General features: G+C 43.2%; 3 protein-coding genes across 3 annotated transcripts; 2 read left to right on the top strand and 1 right to left on the bottom strand.

The window, feature by feature from the left end:
- Nucleotides 1-7,664: 7,664 nt before the first annotated feature.
- On the top strand, nucleotides 7,665-9,410 carry mipb (major intrinsic protein of lens fiber b; the record flags this gene model as incomplete). The annotated part of the gene is made up of 4 exons (XM_080444497.1): nucleotides 7,665-8,024; nucleotides 8,699-8,863; nucleotides 9,051-9,131; nucleotides 9,225-9,410. The coding sequence occupies 4 exons, from the start codon at nucleotides 7,665-7,667 to the stop codon at nucleotides 9,408-9,410; spliced, it is 792 nt and encodes a 263-aa protein (XP_080300623.1).
- A 5,485-nt stretch (nucleotides 9,411-14,895) lies between these two features.
- LOC308096609 (hepatic lectin-like) lies at nucleotides 14,896-18,207 on the bottom strand (the record flags this gene model as incomplete). The annotated part of the gene is made up of 6 exons (XM_080444024.1): nucleotides 14,896-15,228; nucleotides 15,958-16,061; nucleotides 16,253-16,380; nucleotides 16,493-16,645; nucleotides 16,829-16,918; nucleotides 18,093-18,207. 6 exons carry the CDS (start codon nucleotides 18,205-18,207, stop codon nucleotides 15,075-15,077), a joined length of 744 nt encoding a protein of 247 aa, XP_080300150.1. The 3' UTR covers nucleotides 14,896-15,074.
- Nucleotides 18,208-21,241: 3,034 nt separating this feature from the next.
- On the top strand, nucleotides 21,242-22,123 carry LOC308096607 (inorganic pyrophosphatase-like; the record flags this gene model as incomplete). The annotated part of the gene is made up of 1 exon (XM_080444022.1): nucleotides 21,242-22,123. One exon carries the CDS (start codon nucleotides 21,242-21,244, stop codon nucleotides 22,121-22,123), a length of 882 nt encoding a protein of 293 aa, XP_080300148.1.
- Between the last annotated feature and the right edge of the window lie 316 nt (nucleotides 22,124-22,439).

Here is a 22,439-nt window from a genome sequence, read left to right as displayed (position 1 = left end):
CACACACACACACACTTAATTCTGTAATACTGTGTGTGTGTGTGTGTGTGTGTGTGTGTGTGTGTGTGTGTGTGTGTGTGTGTGTGTGTGTGTGTGTGTGTGTGCGTGTGCGTGCGCATACAATTACAATTGCATTTAGCAGCCGCTCTTTTATCCAGAGCGACTTACAAGTGCGAGATCGGAAGAAGTAGAGAAAACTAGGATACCACGTAAAATATTAACCTACCTAGCACTCTGTCTAAATAGCATTTGATCTAAATCACATTCTTAAACATTTGTGAAAAACATGAGAACTTAGTGACCGAGATATGTCTGCATATAGTAGCCATACTGTGTCTTGGTCAATTGCTAGCATCATTTGAAAGAAAAGGTTGCAAGAAGTGGTACAGGGAGATTGAAGTGGAGCTATAGGGCCCGGGGCCAGTGTTGCATTGGTCATTGCACGCGGTAACGCGCCGTCCCACCAGTCTTTTGAGCGGGAGCACGCGCACGCACATGCATCAATTAAAAACAACCCTTAAGTTCACACCTCAACGAATCTCTCAAGACAGAATCAGAGCTCCGCAGCTGAATCTGTTCGGGAGCTCCTGTTACGACATAGTTAGGAATGTTACGAATGTAAACAAAGACACGTGGAGCGGAAGTGGAGGGCTGAGGGCGGACCTAACGGCCAACATCCTGTTATCCACATTCTATTGGGAGGTCCCCCCCAGAGTCAAATTCAAAGGAAGAAAACAGCAGAGGGCGCAGTTTTTTCCTTTTTTTTGCGCATGGGTTCCCAGATTGCACCTCAACAAAGTTTACTAAGGCTGCCGACTGCCGGGTGTCACACCAGGTGAATTAACATAGGAATGAGTCTAGATGCATATCGGTTGTCCATTGTGTGACCTGTAGTGTAGGTGTTAAGCGACGTGCGCGTGGCGTCTTTAAAAGAGCGTCCCACCAGGGATAGATTCACCAATGCAACACTGGGAGTCTTCAGATTACGGTGGAAGGTTGGATGTGAGTCTGCAGTTCTGACTGCAATGGGGAGTTTAGTCCACTGTTTGGTAGCCAGGAGAGAGAAGAGCCTGGGACGTGTGGAGCGTTGTCCACTGTCCATGATGTTTTAGGGAAGGCTTGTAGCATTCCTGTGTTAGCTGATCTGAGTGAGCGAGAGGGGTTGTAGGTTTGGCTCAGGCCTTGAAGGCTTGGGGGTGCCATATGCCTTTGGTCGCCTTGTAGGCCAACATCAGTGTGCTGTACTCAGTGTGTGGGCCTATACGGTATATACGAGTATGCCTGGAATTGAATCATTTTAGGGGCAAGGCCACTTGGCCTTTGGTGTTGTAAATGTTTTGAGAGCACATTTTGAGGCCACATGCCAGGGCAGCAAGGCCATCAAATAAAAAGTCCACATAAATAATTACTGCATTATAATGCATTATTATTGTGTGTGTGTGTGTGTGTGTGTGTGTGTGTGTGTGTGTGTGTGTGTGTGTGTGTGTGTGTGTGTGTGTGTGTGTGTGTGTGTGTGTGTGTGTGTGTGTGTGTGTGTGTGTGTGTGTGTGTGTGTGTGTGTGTGTGTGTGTGTGTGTGTGTGAAATTGGCTTGACTCACTCAGTAGCTCAGCTGAATAATAATACTTGGCAGTTTAAAAAATCACAGCAATGTCACCATTTAAAAAACGCGACGTGGATTATACACAAAAAAGCTTCCAGTTTCCATTGTGGTCCACTTTGAGACATAGAACAACACGCAACAACAAACTGTACAAACAACCATAAAACAAAGACAATTAAATCCTTATATATAAAGTTTGAAGCAATACATATAGGACAAGAGGTATGACACTAAGAGAAGAATCCAATGCTAGGGATCTACAGTAACTATGGCCAGTTAGTGTTGAGCTGAAGCCATGATTTAAGGTCATTTAAAAATGTTGTCAGGGAATTTAGGTTACTGTAAGGAATGTCCTGTATGTGTAGCCTTACTAGCCTATGTATCGGCCTGTTCACTGTGCAGGTGCATGTGAAACCTGCATATTCAGTATCTTATAGTAAATGGTGCATTTAGGGAGGAATATAACAATGTGTTCATTTGGACCCAAATCATTCCCTCAAGAAGTTCACATGTTCCTCTTTACAATGATACCTTTTATCATGATCCGTAAATCATTAACCATTTAAGCTCTGTTTTAAATGAATGTGTGAAAGATTTAGTTTTGTATCCACACATTGTATTCATGTCGTATATTAGCCGAACATTCGCCAAACAAAATGGAGGATCGCAGCACTCACGAGTTGCATTGTGGCGCAGTGTGAGCTTGTAGATCGGCTACTTTCGGCGACGAGATTTGGTGTAGACCAAGGGTTCTCAAACTTTTCAGGCTGTGACCCCCCCCCCCAAATAATCATATTTGAACTGGGGACCCCCACCCCGACAAGCACTTGGAATTGTAGGAGTTGAGGCATTAAATTCAGTTTGACTCAGCTCCACTACAACGCCTCACAATGCGAGGCATTGTGAGCTTGCAGATTGTCTATTTTCTTTCTTAGGTATATTTGACAATTTAGCCAATGTTTGACCATTTTTGTAGTATAGTTTGTTGGTTACTTTTGACATAGTAATGGTCTTTATTTTTGTTTTCATGTTAGAGGTATTAAAAGGGTCTTAAAAGTCCTTAAATTGACACTTTAGAAATGTGCAGATACTCTGTATACACTACTGTAGCCTACTGTATGTTGGTTTGTTGACTGTCGAGTGAGAAAACAAGGTTGTACATTAAGCTAATCATCTGGGGACCCCCCAAAATCCTCCCGACCGCTAGTTTGGGAACCACTGCTGTAGAGGGCAAAAAGAAGGGGACCAAGTACAGACCCCTGGGGGACCTTCAGTGGCTTTTTATCATTTCCATGTAAATGCATTTATATGTTCTTTTGCTTTTGTGTGCAGTATTCTGTCGCACGCCGTGCTCCTGAATGCTTTGAAATGCTAAAGAGGCCGCCTCACTCTTTGCTCTCAGTTCAATGAAGCTCTTATCAGTCCATCATATTCATATTCTCAGCTCTAGTGTCGATCAGTGTACAAGTACATCTCCACTCAAACCCCTCGTACAGTATCTGCTCTCAAACACAGCTTCATACCTCTATAATGACAACTCAAACATAACACACTCATTGAAAACACATTTCCAATAGCAATGAATGCAGTGTGTGTATTATATTGCGGTTTTCCTCGCTCTCACTTTGGTCCATTAAGCAGGCTGCCCCAAATCTTGGTGTCCTGTTTTCTGCAGATCTCTGTTTTAAGGGTTAAAGCTGCACTATATCACTTTCCTCTTCTACCCTGCATTTGAACCCGGTCTCCTGTGCAAGTACTGACATTTTTTACCATTGAGCTAATAAAGCCTGCCTGCTTGCTCAGGGGATAAATGGGGATACAATTTGTGTCAGATCCTGTGTCTAGGTGAGACATGACCTTTGACATGATCTAAGTGTCTCTATAGGAGAGCAGGGAGACAAAATACAACCACCCCAATTGTTATATTGTATAATCGCATACTCTAACGATTGGGGGGGAAAAAATACATTTTACTCTTAAAAAATTGTTACATAGTGCTGCTTTAAGAATGTTGTCCAGTCTTGCTTCTTTAAACTAAAGAAAATGTCAATTAAGTATTGTCTCTCACTGATTTTAGTGTTAGTCATGGTTAAAAAACTGAAATTCCAACCTGGACTACTGTGATGCACTTTATGCCCTATCAATCAGAGATCCCTTAACTGACTCCCATCTTTTCCCCCCCCATCACATTACTCTGGCATGTGCTGGCCAACTTACAATGGCTGGCACTTTTATTCTGTATTGATGAAAACATTTTATTGGTGATTTTTAAAGCTTTAAATGGCTTCGCTCTAAATTACATAAAGGATTTATTGAGTCCCCTGCTGTGTGCCTGGCTCTTCTCTTAATTCTTTCGAAGCCGAAAAAAGCAGATCTAGAAGCTCACAATGCATCGCTTTGCAGCGCGTTGTGATCTTGTAGATTGGCATTTTACACACATATCTTTACTTTATTTTATCTGTTTGTATTTGTTTGAATTGTATCTGTTTTTCTTTTTTATTTATTATTTTGTTCTGCGCGGTTTTGTTTTTTCCTTCTGTGATGCACTTTGTAACCCTGTTAAGTGTTGTATAAATGGCTTGTAAAAGTTTTATCAATATTATAAACCTAAATTCATGTTCTTATATCTTCAATGTTTTTTTTTGTCTAAAATATGTTTTGATAATAAATGAGGCAAAACCAGCAGCCTGTGTAGCCATTTGTCTGCAAATCTTCTATATTATTCATAAATATTGCAACTGCATTATGATTTTAAACTCAGAACACGCGTGTGCGCACACACACACACACACACACGCGCGTGCACACACACACACACACACACACACACACACACACACACACACACACACACACACACACACACACACACACACACACACACACACACACACACACACACACACACACACACACACACACACATTATATCCCTATGCATTTATTAAGTAATTTCATTCTTTTTTTCATAGAACCCAGTGAAACCATACTAATTATTTACACACATGCATACTTGTACGTGCGTGTGTGTGTGTGTGTGTGTGTGTGTGTGTGCGCGCACACGCGTGTGTGTGCACACACACACACACGCGCACACACACACACACACACACACACACACACACACACACACACACACACACACACACACACACACACACACACACACACACACACACACACACGACACACACACAATAGCTATATGACAGTGCTGCCAGCATTTTGCATTGTGTGTGTTTTGTCAAACATCTATAAAAGGGAGTTAAAATGGTGAGCTCAGCGTTCTCCATTCATCTCCCTGCCTGCCCAGTTCTCCACTGGTCAGCGCGATGCTCCTGCACTGGTCAATAAACCCCTGCGCGCACACACACACACACACACACACACACACACACACACACACACACACACACACACACACACACACACACACACACACACACACACACACACACACACACATACTCACTCACTCACTTTCCCCGGCCCCTCACTGAGAATTTTCAGGGCTTTGGTTGGGTGTGCTCGCCTCTGGCCCCTCCTGCAGTGCCCACACACACACACACACACACACACACACACACACACACACACACACACACACACACACACACACACACACACACACACACACACACACACACACACACACACACACACACACACACACACACACACAATGCAAACCTCTGGCTAATCAGTTCTGCTCCGAGTGGACCAGCAGTGCCTGGAAGCCTCAGTCAGAATGGGAGCACAGGGCAGATACTGCCGTGCATGCCAAATCATTTGTCGCCGTCGGGCAGAAACCTCTTATCTCCATATTATTTTTTAATTGTAAATTAACGGCCTATACTTGATCATACCACGGCGTCACTCAAAAGCATCAAAAGTAGCAGATCTACAAGCTCGAAAAGCTTTGAATCCTGAAAAGTACATGTAACAGTTTTGGACATATGAGGTTTCCACCCGAACAGAGACGATATGACGTGTGCTTCACTGCTCAGTGATCAGCTGCAGTTTCTTTGACCTTCGTTGCACTGACTTTTTTTAATATTATATTATATCTTTGTTTCTGTTAATTGTTTCCATCTGCTGGCAGTGGTAGATCGTAACGAAGTACATTTACTTGAGTACTGTAATTTACTTGGGTATTCATTTGTGTTTTTGGATGACTTTCACTACACCACGTTTCAAAGACAAATATTCCACTATATTTAGGAATGGAAAGAAGTCTACATTATGCGTTGGCAAATATAATGAAAATAGCAGATCTACAAGCTTACAATGTGTCGTGATGAATATTTTGTTGAAATTCTCTCAAAAATTTAATTTATTTGGGGGGAGAAATGCCTAAATTTCAATACAAATTTCAATTTGAATTGATATTGAAAATAAAATGTACTTTGTAATTTGCACTTTTGAATACTCATTACTACATTGCTGTTAGTCATGGAGTATTATTATTATTATTATTGAAGGCCCTGAGTTCTGCACCTTCAAAAGGTCAAACTTGCATGGCGTTCATGTTGCCTGGCCTCTCGTAGCTGTGTCCTTTGCTGTTATTCATTTGAATATGGTTATGAGCAATGTTCAATCATTTATGGACCCCAGAATATGACAAATGAAAACTGACACAATAGATGTGGTGATTCCTTCATAAAGTCATCACGTCACTTGTGAAGGGCACGCAGAATTTGTAATGTCACGCATATCATAAAGTGCTACGTGTATATATATATATATGTCTGCCCTACATATGTCCATCCACATTTTGATCACTTTTGCGATTGCGCTAACGATCACATGCTTTGCTGCAGAGACAATGGTTTCACGAGGTCAGGCCTTTCAGTGTATGGGTCAGTTCAATGATGTTAGCATTAGGCTCTTCCGTCCGGGGCCCCAAAAGTGGATCACTGTATTATCTGTGTGTGTGTGTGTGCGGCTGTGCGCGCACACGTGTGTGTGTGTGTGTGTGTGTGTGTGTGTGTGTGTGTGTGTGTGTGTGTGTGTGTGTGTGTGTGTGTGTGTGTGTGTGTGTGTGTGTGTGTGTGCGCCTGCCTGCGTGCATGCGTGTGCGGTGCGCTTGTGTGTACAAACTTGTGTGTTTTTGTACATGCATGTGTTTTTCATCCATCGCCATCAGCACTTGTTTGTTTCTCACGTTATGATGACGGTCATGATATGACACTAGATAGAACAAACCGGGCCAAAGACAAACGGCACCACAGGTCCTCTTACTCTCCGCTAAGGCCACCGGTTCTTAATTCATTTCCACCCGCTGAAAGAGAGCATCCCTCTCTCTTTCATCAGTCACTTTCTCCGTCTCCACCATCTTGTTACCTCCCACCGTCCCCCCCTCCCTCCCTCCTGGACCGACTCCCTGTCAGTCTCCCCCTCATAGACTCCCCCCCCCTCTCAGTCTAGGGGGTCGGAGGGGGAAACCGAGGGGTTAAGTTTGTTTAATTTTGGGATGTGGAGCGTTGCCGCCCACCACCCCCCTGCCCCCCCCCCGCGCCGGGAGGGATTATGGCGTCACTTGGGGCCCCCGGGGGGGAGTTATAAAGCCCCCGTCTGGCCCTCTCTCCTCCGTCAGAGAGGCTAAAAGGTCCACCGGACACTCTGTCTATCCCTGTCTCTACTTCATACAAACACCCCCTCTATAGCGTTGATGCCCACCTCATCTTGACAGTCCACCCATATATACCTGAGATCTCCACGCTCACTCACACAACTTCCCCCAAGCATCTCACCCCTATGTCTTTGCGACAGGTGGACAGGGGCGGCAGGCTGAGTTGACTTCAACCAACCCAGTTCACGGCTTGGTATAGAGCTCTATCGGGTGGATTCCTCCGTCTTTGAACCACCTAAAGGGAGATCATTTTTTTTTATTTTTTTTGTTTTGTTTTTTTTTCATTTTGCATTCAAAAAGTGCAACAAAAAAAAAAGGGACAGGACGAAGCTTACCTGTTTTCTAGACTCGCCCTGACAGATTATACATTTGTGATTTTTAGAACCGTTTCTTGTTCTGTTGGGGGGAGAAAGCAAGCCGGTCAGTCACAATGTGGGAGTTCCGGTCCATGAACTTTTGGCGGGCGGTCTTCGCAGAGTTCTGGGGGACCATGTTCTTCGTGTTTTTCGGCATGGGCGCCGCACTGCGCTGGACCACCGGGCCTCACCACGTCCTGCACGTGGCCCTCTGCTTCGGTCTGGCGGCCGCCACCCTCATCCAGTCCATCGGCCACATCAGCGGTGGCCACATTAACCCCGCCGTCACCTTCGCCTACCTGGTGGGCTCGCAGTTGTCTCTTTTCCGCGCCGTCTTCTACATGGCCGCCCAGTGTCTGGGCGCCGTCGCCGGGGCCGCCGTGCTTTATGGAGTCACGCCCAACAACATGAGAGGCAACATGGCCATGAACACGGTAAGCAGCGCCTCCATGGAGCTACAGTACACACACACAAGTCCTGCCAGCTGTGCTGAGGCGCGCAGCAAAAGCCCGGGTGTTAGTTTGACTTTAAGAGTGTAAAAATGGACCTGTCTAGTTATTGTGATTGATTTGAGTCCAGATGAAGCGTTCAGCAGAAATGTATTCCACAGAATTTAATAATAGGGAAAAGGAGGATTTTATAATAACGGATCATGTACAATTTAACCCATTAAGACCTGAGGCGATTCTTTAAAAAAAAATCTAAATCCTAACAGTTTTTTGAAAAAAATAAAAAAAATATTTTTTCACGATTTAAAAAAAATAGCAGATCTACAAGCTCGTAGCGCGGCACTCGGTGCCGCGCTATGAGCTTGTATATCTGCTATTTTTGAATAGCCAAAGACATCTAAAGTGACACAGATGCGTTCCAGGTAGGACAGTATAAACAACATTGAGGTATTGGGTCAGTAGCAGAGCCCAAAATAGGATGTATACCACATTTCCGTGGGCGACCTGAACCAAGCCTTTCATTTAAGTCTGCAAATGACAATAATGGTCAACTCTGGATAGAGGGAAGGGAAGACTTAATGTGGCACAATTCACGGGGTTTCATTTGATCTTCCTTTCCCAAATATTAACATTTTCTCCTTGCGTGTGTGTGTCTCCAGCTTCAGCCTGGCATCAGCCTGGGCATGGCCACCACCGTGGAGGTGTTCCTCACCATGCAGCTGGTGGTGTGCATCTTTGCCGTGACGGACGAGAGGAGAAACGGACGCCTGGGATCCGCAGCTCTCTCCATCGGCTTCTCTGTCACCATTGGACATCTCATGGGGGTGAGGAATGGGGATCATATAGCGACACTGACACACACACACACACACAGGCACACGCACACACACACACACACACACACACACACACACATGCGCGCACGCACACACACACACACACACATGCGTGGATTGCGCGCGCACACGCGCATACACACACTAAACAGCCTCTGTACTCTCTGTATTTTAGATGTACTACACAGGTGCTGGAATGAACCCAGCTAGATCCTTCGCCCCTGCCGTGCTGTTCAGAAACTTTGTCAACCACTGGGTAAGTTGACAACGGAAACCCCATACTGCATGTTGTGTATACTCCTCAAAGCGAAATGAACTGAACACTAACAACACTAACGTGTTTTGGCAGGTGTACTGGGTGGGGCCCATGATAGGAGGGGCCATGGGCGCTCTGCTGTACGATTTCATGCTGTTCCCCCGCATGAGAGGCCTGTCCGAGCGCCTCGCCACGCTGAAGGGCAGTCGGCCCCCGGAGACCGAGACCCAGCAGGACACCCGCGGCGAGCCCATCGAGCTCAAAACGCAAGCCCTATAAGCCTCCCCCCCCCCACCCACACATACACAACCCCAACACCCCCACCCCAACCCCCGCTGGGGCCGAGGGACGAGGGACAAGGCCCCATGTCTGCCAACCCCACCCACGCTGTAAGCCCCGCCCCCCCCCCACACACCACCACCCCCACCGCGACAACAACACACAGAACTAACCCAGATATACGTCACATCCAGACACATTAACTAACATCTATATACGAAAGACAACCCCCCCCCCCCCCCCATTCCGCTGTAATACCATAACGGACACAACATTTCACACAGGTTCACAACAACCTTCAACCTCAACGTGCAACGAGATTCCTCTCCTCCTCATCCTCACTGGACATTGCATTGTGGGTTCCCCCCCCTCCCTCCCTCCCTCCCTCCCCTCCCTTTTATTTTTTGATAAAAAAAAAAAAAATGTCGATCAGAGCCAGTGACAGCCGCCTGCTGTGCCCGTCTGTCCGTGTTTTCTCTCTCCCTCTAGCGAGGTCCTCTTCTGTCACAGCTACACGCACACCCATCACGTGATGCAGGTGTGGAGCCCGTATCTATAGCCAGAGAGGTTTGTGAAGGGGGATGTGGAAAGGTGGAGATCAGTGGGTGAGGGTGAGGTGTTAGTTGGGGATGTAGTTATATATATGCATATGAATAGGGTGCAGGGTATGGATGGGTAACGGGTGGAGTATAGAGAGGGGTGGGGTTGGTTGCTTTAGAACGGGGGTTTAAGGTTGAGTTAGACCAGTGAAAATGGGCATGCTTTTTTTTTTTTCATTATTCACCTGAGTTTCATTTCTCCATTTCTTCTTCAGTTTCATTTTGTTTTCTGCACTTCAGACACAAGACGTGGATGTATGATACCATTAGAATTTACCAGGGTTTAATTTTTCAAATCACTACATTTTATCTGTGTGTGTGTGTGTGTGTGAGAGAGTGTTTGGATGATTCTACAGTATGTACTGTATGTGAGTGTGATTGTGAGAGTGAGTGATTGTGAGTGAGTGTGTGTGTGTGTGTGTGTGTGTGTGTGTGTGTGTGTGTGTGTGTGTGTGTGTGTGTGTGTGTGTGTGTGTGTGTGTGTGTGTGTGTGTGCGTGTGCATGTGCGCGTGTGTGCGTGTATGTAAGAGTGTGTTTGCAAGTATGTGTGTCCCCGTATGTGAATGTGTGTGATTGAGTTCGCAGATACATTACTTTTTATTTTGTTTTATTTTCATTACCACTCCTGTTCGTACCATGACTATGTGACTTTTGTCATCAATTTTTAAGACATTATCATTTCTCCTCCCCTCACTGTGGTATTTGCTATATAATATTCATTTTTACATAAACCATCTGCTTTTTTGTTCTGAAACCAGCGCAATTCAAAGGAAATGTTGTATCCCAGACTCCAGGTCTGCTCTCTGCAGACCAGCTGTGCAAGCTTTACATTGAGTCTCCTTTTATTTGATCCTTACTGGGAGCACAAGGCAGTTTCAATTATATTTAAATGATAATAAACATAAAAAAGTTGATAGAAAGATGTCTCATTGCCATGTTTCTTTGTATTAATTATTGTGTTTTAATTATGATGATGGAGACGGGTATGGACATATCCTGCAATAAATACTTTCAGCCACACGGTGGCGGGAAAAAAAACAGTCTGTCTGGGGCTCACATCAATAATTAAAAGGTCAATGTTCGAACTACATTTCTTTACAAGCTGTCCTTGTCAAAATGTATCAAGGGCTCTCCTGGAGTAAGGTGAAATCTTAACACCACCACATTCTCAGCAAGGAGTCTAGAGTTCTGCCACTGTAACGTCCTACGGTCAATGTATTCTTTGTTATAGCCGACCTACAAGCTCACAATGTGTCTCTGATGTGACACGTTGTGACCTTGAAGATCTGCTGTTTTTGGTGCATGACACCGTTGTACAACGTAACATAATTTAGGCATTTATATACTCCTTCCTACTGATGATGATCCAAAATATGATGAAATGTTCTGGTTGTGTAGGACATTGGTTCTCAAAGTGGGGTCCGGGGACCCCCAGGGGTCCTTGAGGGGGTACCAGGGGGTCCCCAGCAAAATGAGTTAATATAGCATCACAATTATTTTAACCTTTTATTCTTTGGCTATTCAAAAATAGCAGATCTACAAGCTCATAGCGCGGCTATGAGCTAGTAGATCTGCTATTTTTGAAAAATCGTGAACATGTGTGCAATTCTTTGAATATAATATGTTTTAAAGCGACATTTGTGGGTAAAATCTTTGCTTCTGGGGGTCCCTGGAAGAAAAATATTTTGACATGGGGGTCCACGGCCAAACACATATCATTTTGGGGGTCCTTGGCACGAAAAAGTTTGAGAACCACTGGTGTAGGAACAGCACGGCCTCCAGCGCCTTTTACCGTTCGCCTCGGATGGGTGTGGTTTTGAGCTTACGTTTAGGCATAGTTTCTGTGAGGTACACACTCAACACTACTAGAGATGGACTGAATTCGACTACTGTATGGATTACGGAAGTACCGAATATTGATAACGTTTTTTTAGCCATTGTAGACGTAAACATTCATCAAGATTGCGCAAGTGCATGGCCTATTCCTTATTACCTCAAATGTTTAGGTCATTTACAAACAAACTGCCAGAGACGAGCATGAGTGTCTGTACTTTTCCGCCCTATAGGCCTACCTGTGAAGGCCTTGAATCTTTCAATTAGTAGTGGAGAGATTGAAAGGGTCTTTCACACTGTGATGTTAACAGTGAGCACTGCAGGCTCACTGCGTTCAGACGTTCTCTAGATGTTCCCAAGATCACATTGGTTCAATTCAACTCCACCAAAGTTGTTCTAGTCTTGACTTTCGAGGTATCTTTTGAAGGCTAACATCCAGAACAACACTTAAACCACCAGGAACACCTTGGGGTAAGGGTAAGCTCAGTGGCTCACTGTGTTAAGATGTTCTCTAGTCTAGATGTTCCCAAGTTCATTGAGACCTGAGGCCGCTTCTAAACATTTTCTGAATCCTAAATTTTTTTTGAAAAAAAATCTAAAACATTTTTTTTCACGATTTTTCAAAAATAGCAGATATACAAGCTCATAGCGCGGCACTTGGTGCCGCGCTATGAGCTTGTATATCTGCTATTTTTGAATAGCCAAAGAAATCTAAAGTGACACAGATGCGTTCCAGGTCCTAATGGGTTAAACCACACCAAAGTCATCCTTCTCTTCACTCCAAAACATGTTACGAAGGCTAACATACACAACAACACTTAAAACCATGGGAAAACTGTGCTGGAGCAGCGAGCACTGTGGCTCACTGTGTGAAGATGTTCTCTAATTATTTCCTCATCCTGTTTGTTGAATTTGCACAGACATGGAAAAATCTACAAAATATTAGGCAAATATGTTTGATGATCATTTTATTGGACATAACAGTTCTCATAACAGAGGTTGGTGAGGATATTGTTATTTCAGGCAATGTAAGCCTGACAAGCAGAACACTGAGAACAGTAATTATATTACTTCCCAACCATTCCCCAAATTGGGTATGGTATACAGCGGGGTCATCCTTCTTGTACACTTTGTAGACACACTCTTTCAGATCCAACTCTCTGACACAGTCATCAGGAGACAGTCATCAGGAAATCCCCTGGGTTCTGAATACCTGAAAATCACAGTTAGAAAATGTGATGGCTTTCTTTACGTAAATTGAACATCCAAATAGCTGGTTAGTCGATTAAACTGTCTTAAAAAATGGTGGTACAGCATCCACTGCAGCTACAGTCCATGCATGTTCCTCCAGGTGGAGCCTACTGCATACCATTTGCCATCCACATCATCATAACAATGAGTCATACCTATGGATGCATAATTAATACCAATTAACTTTCTCTCTGTGTCTCTGTCTTTCTGTCTGTGTCTCTAAAATACGTGCATGCATGCGTGCGTGCGTGTGTATGTAATAAATGGTAAATGGTGCATTTATATAGCTCTTTTATCCAACACGCTTTACAATGTGCACTACATTCTCTCTTACTTTGTTACAGAATACAATTGTAGTGGCAGCAGTGGCTGTTCTGTTGGTTTTACCTGGCTCGATGGTCTTTCCAGTGCAGAAAGCTAATAACTGAAGGCAGGGCACAACACAGTAAAGCTAGAGCCAAGTATTTCTTCACAGCAAAAATGTTAAGAAAAAGAGAGAGTAAGTTTAAATATGCTGGCTTTAATGAATCAGGACATATTTATTTGCATCCTTTACCTTATGTTATGCTGAAATAGTCTGTTATGAAAATGTCAATCAGAGCATGCACTAACAACATTGGCGCTTAATCAATAATAAATAGATCGTAATAGTAAAAAAAAAAATGACTGTGTGGCATTAGGTATAGTGTCTTGCTCAGACACAGACCGGGCTTCTTCCTTCCTATGGACGCCCCTTTTGACTAAAAGGAAGTTAACAAGAAACACAGTCCTTTGCATTAAAAAAGAGAACAAGAATTCTTCTTTCTTGTTGTGAAATAAAACAGCTACAATTCTTAAAGCACATAATCAGTCAATTATGTCACATAAATAGAAAATGAAATTAACAAACAGTAACAAATAACAAATGATGAGATGGTGAGAAATGTTGAGACATAGATGCAATAAGTTATGCACAGTTTTAAGAATAGAACACTTTATTAATAAGCATGATACATGGTATTAAAATGGAACAGCTGGCGGTTAGATTAGATTAGATTCTACAGACTCCCCTTTAACTAAATTATGATATGAATAGTAATCTAATGCGTACAGTGCATATTGGGTAGAATTGCAAGGCAGACAAAGCAAACCAAAGCAAACCCACAACTAGCCTACTACATGCCCTCAGTGGTGGGAAAAGTACTCAAATGTTTTACTTGAGTAAAAGTATCAATATTGCAATGTAGAAGTACTCTGTTACAAGTAAAAGTCCTGAATTCAAAATGAACTTGAGTAAAAGTACAAAAGTATTGGCATCAAAATGTACTTAAAGTACAAAAAGTAAAAGTACTAAAATGTTTGAAAATAGCAGATCTACAAGCTCACAACGCGTCGCGTTTCAAATAGCCTATATATAAAGCAGCGTTAAAGTGGTTAATGTATGTTTCATAATATTATAATTTATATCTGAAAAGTAACTAGTAACTAAAGTTTTCAAATAATTGTAGTGGAGTAAAAGTACAATATTTCCCTCTGAGATGTAGTGGAGTAGAAGTAAAAGTATTGGAAATTGGAAATACTCAAGTAAAGTACAAGGACCTCAAAATTGTACTTAAGTACAGTACTTAAGTAAATGTACTTAGTTACTTTCCACCACTGCATGCCCCTCACAGCCTGTACCAACACACCAGCTAACTAATATCGGCGCTGTCGGGCAGAAACCTTGTATGTGCAAATCTATTACTTTTCCGGAAATGGGAAAAAGATCCAGCGTTCCAATGGATCCAATGCAGTCATTATTTAGTCACAAGCTCTTGTTAATACTTTTCAATGGTTCAATATTTATAAAACCCACAGACACACTTAACCACTTTCATTTTAACTTTTCAAATGTTCTTTTCTTACATTTTTACAAAAATAGCAAAAATACGAAAAACTGAAAAAATATGGAGATAAGAGGTTTCTGCCTGACAGTCATGATATATTGTGAAAATTATTATTTCAGCAGGTAACTTTTTCACAGATCCAGCGGAAAGGTTTCCAACAGTATGCGTCACCCCATCCTCTACTAGCCTCATTAGCAAACACAACACAATCTTGTGTATAAGGAGGTGTACCTTCCCGTCTGTTGTCAGGTTGACCAGGACGCCAGTACCTGGAGAAGTAGGAACATTTCATTCACTACAGAGATTTGTTTATTTAGTTTCCTCTAAATCAGTGGTAAAGATTTGAATGATTATTTAACATTAATATTAAAAAAGATATATTAATATATAAGATATATTATCAATCAATTGATTGATCATAACATGCTATGAAAATGAACGCGGCCCACCCATCTGACCACTTAACATGCCGTGTTAAGTGGTCAGATGGGTGGGCCCGCCGCCAGCGCTTTTTAGATTTTCAAGTGGGCCCTGATCCAGAAAAGGCTGAGAACCACTGGTCTAAATGACCTCAAATTATATTCTAGATCAGTGGTTCTCAAAAATTTTCATATCATGGACCACCAACGTGATACTGTATATGTATTTGTCTGCAGAAAATGTTTTGTGACTGCATGGGGATGAGAAAAAATGTGTCTACATTTGTCAAGATTTGGCCTTTTTCGTATGCTTTTTTTTATGGCCAAAAAATAAAATGTTCTCTAACAGGTTAAAGTGTTTAACCTGTTCCTCATTTTCTGCACCCCACTTTGAAAACCATTGTTCTCGAGATACACATGGTAGATGCAAACAAGATCTTAGTAACAGTAGTTTAGCATTTTATTACAATATTTAATATTTAGTTAAATGTAGCAGGGAGGAAACTGTACTTCAAATATTTTTGTAATGAACAAGAAAAGAATGAAGGTAAAAACAAAAATGAAGATGTTGATTCTTACGTTGGTGTGGTCAGCGGAGTTCCATTCACCCACTTAAATAGCCCCTCCACCTCACTGTCGGTCAAACCCAGCCACACTGTCTGGTTGAAACTCTCTACAAAGTTCTGGACAGAAAAGCTGCTGGTTACTGAAGTACAAACAGTATATAATAGATTCAATAGATTCATGTCTCCGCAATGTGGGATAGGTTACACACTCACTCACACACACACACACGCACGCACGCACGCACGCACGCACGCACGCACGCACACACACACGCACACGCACACGCACACGCACACGCACACCATACCTGCTTTTCTTTGCTGTTTATTACAATCAGGTCTGATTGTCTGTCTCTACAGTATTTTCTGCTATTCTCCCAGTTTGCCTCCCCAGTGGAGATGTAATAACAGCTTCCGCCAAATCTCTTCCATCCATCTAACAGCGAAATAATAAAGTAAGCCGATATTGTTTTTAATTAGTTTTTTTTGGCTCAAATGAATGAGGAATAAACAAAATGATATAATAATGATGGAAAACAGTGATGTACCCTGACAGAGCATCTTCTCTCTACAGTTGTAGCTGCTCTGCAACTGGTCCAAACTGGCCTTGAAGTGGTCTCTCTCGGTAATGAGGTCGTAGAAGCTGCTCTGGAACTGGGCTGGCAGTTGTTGAGTTAAGTTGCAGTCACTGTTGCACTGGTCTGCATGGGAAGATTTTTTTCAGAATAGGAGATCCACTATTTAAAAACATTCCAATACAAAATCTGCTACATAATAATAATATGTCTTATGGGGTATCATACGTATATGCTAACATGTTGAAAACAGCATATGTTGGATCATCATAAATATGACAATAAACATAGTTATGAAACTTGACTTACAGAGAGTGAGTCGGAGAGCAATGTTGAGGATAACTTGAACAACACAAAGCAATCCGAAACTGACTCCAACCCACCTGTACAGTCTTATGACTGGAGGACACACACGCACGCATGCACACGCACACACATGCGCGCGCGCACACACACACACACACACACACACACACACACACACACACACACACACACACACACACACACACACACACACACACACACACACACACACACACACACACACACACACACACACACACACACAGGAAGGAAGGAAGGAATGAGATCAGTTCCAAAAAATTTAACCACCTTTTTAACTACTTAAGCCCTAGCATCCCTATTCTGGGGGAACATTTGCCAAAAATAGAAGATCTCCAAGCTCACTCATTGTGAGCTTGGAGATTGGCTTTTATCGTCACAGTAATTTGGTGTAGAGTGAAGAAATAGGCACCAAGTACAGTGCCAACCCAGGTTCATCTTATTAAGTATAGAGGTCTTAACCCTTCCATTGTGTTAGGGTCATTTTTGACCCGTTTTCAAGTTTAAATAGGTAAAAAGTAAGTACGTTTAAATAGGTAAAGGCTTCATGATATCCTCAAAAATAGCCATTTTAACACAACAAAATTATTTATCATCATTTTAATTAATTCTGATGGTCTCTATAACAAAAGTGACACTTGTGGTGTTAGGGTCCGAAATGACCCGGCAGAGAAGTGTGGCTCAATTCCCCCCAATTTGTCAATATTCAATGTTTACATGAGAGTGAGAGAGACTTCAATTAGCATTTGCTATCAGGAGTAAAATAAAGTTTGAGTTTATGAAAAATAAATGACTTTTTACCTTCTATGGTATACAGGTCAAAAACATGACCATGACTATATATGACTATACCCTAACACACCAAGTGTCACTATTTTTTATCATTTTATTATTATTTTAAACATTTTTTTAAAGTTAAAAAACTAAAACAAGTATTTCTTTTCTTTTTTCTTTTTTTTGAAGTGTTTTCTAATGTTAGTCTATTATAGATAGAGATAACATCATTATCCATTGTCTTCATTATAGAAAATGTAATGAGATGAAACCCTAACCCTAACCCAACATAATATTTGTAAAAGTGTTTCCATGGATATTAATGCATAACAAGTCAGCTATGAGGTGGGAGAATTTTTTTTTTTTTAATAATTATTTTTAACACAAGGGTTAAAGTTGTTAAAATGTTTAAACTTGTGTGTGTGTGATTTTCAGTTTTAGTAACATCTCTTACCAGGCCGCAGTATCTTCGATAGATATTTCTCTTGAGCTGTCGTCTCAACATTCTCATAGATTATGTCATCTTGCTCTTCTAGCTCGATGGTTTCAGAATGCTCAGCCACAGCCATTTGTACCTTTATGACTTCAAGTCTTCTTGCAGGTATTTGATATGGTCCAACTCACAACACACTGAAGAAAAGAGAGTTCGTGGGTCAGAACTATAACCGAGAAGCCACACTCTGCAAACCACAGATAATGACACAGCAGAAGTTGCTAGTTTCTACTGTGCTGCTGCTGGCTGCTGCTCTGAGCGGCCGTGTCACAGCACCTGAGATGTAGAAATATGACGACTGGGCGCCCTGCCACAAATCCCCTCCTTGTTAACCACTAGGTCGCTAATCTAGCCGTTAATCTAGGATTTTCTGCAAATCTCAACACTTGGATCACATACACCACAGTTCACCCTTATCTGTGTTTCGGTTGAATTAGCTGTATGTATTTATAAGGAATTATCATATAATAAAAACCAAATAAAACATCTCTGCATCAACTGTCTTATGACTGTTTATAGACTGAGTACCATCGAGTAGAGTGACTTTACACATGGAAGCAAACAGTCCCCGTCTGTCACACTTAGATGAACTGGTTTCCTGCACCTGTGAAATGTGTGCGCACACTCGCACACATTCCCCGTTCCCCGCTGATGTTAGGACACCAACACAGACCACGCTTAGTGATCAGTAATCAGGCTTAAGTTCAGCCAGTGTCATCTCACTCAACCTATCTGTTTAACTTTAGTGTCCCTGCCAGCCCATCAGAGACACCGTGAGACCCTCACTCGGGCTCCGTTCATCTCTCTCAGGTTCTGCTGACAGACCTGGACACCCAGACGGTTGACGCGAGACCCAACGACACCAGATTAGACATTTGGCCATGCAATGAAGAAAACACATTCAAGACTCACCCAGCCGTCGTGATCCTAAAAGCGATGGCAAACTGCAGATGGCCTTTGATCAAGAATGGAGCGGTGACAAAAACCTATTAAATAGGGCTTTTATTTTTTATAAAGGATGAAAATACAAACGATAGGAAAGAGGGACGAGCTGTACGCTCAGGAAAATGCAAGCACTGCTCAGATAGTTATCACAAGGTATTCCAAAAAGAAGAGAAGCCCCAGCTTTTGGGGCGCAACCTCTTTTATAATGTCTGGTCAGGATGGATGCAACTCCCTTATTTGGCGTATGTGACATTAAGAGATGTTGCAACGAGACAAAAAGTACTCTGCTACATTTTACTCTATTACTTTTTGGAGTACTGACTTCATGTGGTTCAAAACTCGCCTCTGCAACGTGCCCTTTGCACAGCGAGGCAAGTTTGATAGCTGTGGTTAAGTGCCTTCCTGCAAACTCTTTGTTCCAGGAAGTTTAAGCTCACAGTGGTCTCTCTTACCATGCAGACAGGAAATACACTGTTCTGTCTATTTGTCTAATGCATGAATACATATATAGCTCCAAGCAACAAGCATACTTTCTTATGTTTTTTGCCAGACCCAAGGGGTCGGCCTACATGAGGCTTTGTAGCTGTTTCGTCCATACATGGGCATGCCCCCTTTTCCCTCAGGCCTCAGCCATAAAAGTCTGTCCCCCTTTCGTCCATACATGGGCATAGACACAGGCTGACACGTCATGTGAAGTCCGGCTTAGCCGTGCTCTGATCTTATAAAGTACTTATTCTGGGTCTGGCAGAACCAGGTCTCCTGGTCTTGTTTCTTAACCCTCACAGCCGTGGAGTTTGACCCCGAAACCCGGTACTATTTCAGTACGGGGTTCCATAAGCGGGCCTCCCCTGACCATAGTACTGGTCAGGATAGGTTGGTTGAGAGGGCCCATGATGAGCCTGTACATTTTTCACTGAATCTGGGCCGACCACCTGTGTCGGTACATGACCAGGCCGTGGTGGTGGGCTAGCAGGCTGGTTCTGGGACCCCCCTGGTACATCTTGGGCTTCTTTCCTCCTCGCCTCGTCTGTGCTGGCCACGCTGGGGCAGGAGACCTGGCGCGCTGACGGATGTCCCCTTCTGGTGGGCGATGACCTCCGGGGCCTCTCTGGCGAGCGGCCATCTCTCTGACCCCGGGCATAGGAATGACCGGGCCCACAACACACAACAATGTGCCTCTCTTCCTCTTTCATTTTGTGCACTTCTGTTTCATTTTGTGCACTTCTGTTTCATTTTGTACACTTCCGTACACTTCCGTTCCGTTCCATTTGTACACTCTCAGAGTTGCAGACCTGTAAGGGTCCATTTGGACCCTTGGTATGCCCCGGACCAGGTGTTGAACCAGTGTTTTATATCACATATGACATTTCACACTTTTGGGCAGCAAAACAACTCAACCTTACCTGTGTACACGCATACACACAAGCACACACGCACGCACGCACGCACGCACGCACGCACGCACGCACGCACGCACGCACGCACGCACGCACGCACGCACACACACACACACACACACACACACACACACACACACACACACAATCTTGCTCTTTGCAGCACTTTGGATCTTTATTTGGAAAGGTGCTATACATGAGAAAATAGAAGAATTTAATGAGATAAAATAAGATGAAGTTACACAATGATAATGATAATGAATTGTATATGTATAATTTGTTGCTAGAGCATACATGGGCAACTGGCGGCCCGGGGGCCACATGCGGCCCCACCTTCACTTTAATGCGGGACGTGGGTCAGTATCCAAATACTGATATATTATTGATGTCTGTAAGATAAGTACGTATGTGTGTGTCTGTGTGTCACCATGCGTATCTCGAGAACCGCCTGACCGATCAACCTCAAACTCGGCTCACATATCGCTGAGGACCCGAGGGAGTGATGCACCATGTGGGAAGTCGGTCGGATCAGTGGATCTCCAAAACGTATTGATAAATTCACAAAACCCCATATATGGAGCGCCCTGATGTCATCGACAGGATGTCATAGCACTGATGTCATAGACTGTCCTGGACTCAGGTTTTCTACCTGCCATGTAAGACATGTGCGTGGATGTTAAGCTCTTTTTCATTGTAGTTTTGCTTAGTTTAAGTAGGCTATATAAGGGCAGTAGGCTATATAAGGGCAGAACAACCCTGAAATCAAACATGAGCTTCGCAGTCGAGGAGAGAGGAAACCTCAACACTTTGAGTTACCGTCTGTTTTTCAAAGATGCAGACGGCAAGTACATCTCACCATTCCATGACATACCGATGTATGCTGATGAGGGCCAGAACCTCTTTAACATGGTAGTTGAGGTACCAAGATGGACTAATGCCAAGATGGAGATCGCTACAAAAGAACCTCTGAACCCAATAAAGCAAGATGTGAAGAAGGGTCAAGTGCGTTACGTCGCCAACGTATTTCCACATAAAGGCTACATATGGAACTATGGAGCCATACCACAGACATGGGAAGATCCAGGACACAAAGACGGAGACACTGGCTGCTGTGGGGACAACGACCCGATCGATGTTTGTGAGATCGGGACGAAGGTGTGTTCCCGTGGCGAGGTCATCAAGGTGAAGGTCCTTGGTGTTTTGGCCATGATTGATGAGGGTGAGACTGACTGGAAAGTCATCGCGATCGACGAAGAAGACCCCGAAGCCAGCGGCTTGAACAGCATTAGTGACGTACAAAGACTGAAACCTGGCTACCTGGAGGCCACGGTCGACTGGTTCACGAGGTACAAAGTTCCAGATGGGAAACCAGAGAACTGGTTCGCCTTCGACGGGGAATTCAAAGACAAGGACTTTGCCATCGAGACGATCAAGAACACTCACACGTTTTGGAAAGCCCTCGTCTCCCAGCAGACTGACGATGCTGGAGGATTGAACTGCAGAAACACCCGTGTGTCATCTGGTGAAAGTCCATACTGCTGCTCAGAGGACGAGGCCAAAGCTGTTGTTGATGAGACGAGTCCGTGTGGATCAGAAGACCCCATCCCCTCAGCAGTCCACCAATGGTTCTACTGTGAGAGGAAGAAGTAACCCAAGAGCTATATACCAATTTAAATGGACCAGTATGCATCTCATCTAATGATGACATGCTTGAAGATGATCAACTGTTACCAGACAACTCACTGCTTTTAGAGAAAGAAAGATCAATCAGGTGCTCAAAGGAGATTAAAAAAAAAGTGTGTTAAAAACGTAGATTGGTGCTTCTAGGATTAACAGGAAACATGATTTGAAAAAGAAGAAAAGATCTGAGCACTCAAAAACGAACGGAGGAGAGGGCTTAAATATTGGAGTATATTGAAAAGTGGAGATTATTACGTTTGTCTGTGGATAAATATTTAACCAAAGA

Source organism: Gymnoscopelus braueri (genome assembly GCF_963280865.1).
Source record: "Gymnoscopelus braueri genome assembly, chromosome: 12".
In the NCBI taxonomy this organism is placed as follows: domain Eukaryota; kingdom Metazoa; phylum Chordata; class Actinopteri; order Myctophiformes; family Myctophidae; genus Gymnoscopelus; species Gymnoscopelus braueri.
This window is presented reverse-complemented; position numbering and strand designations above follow the sequence as displayed.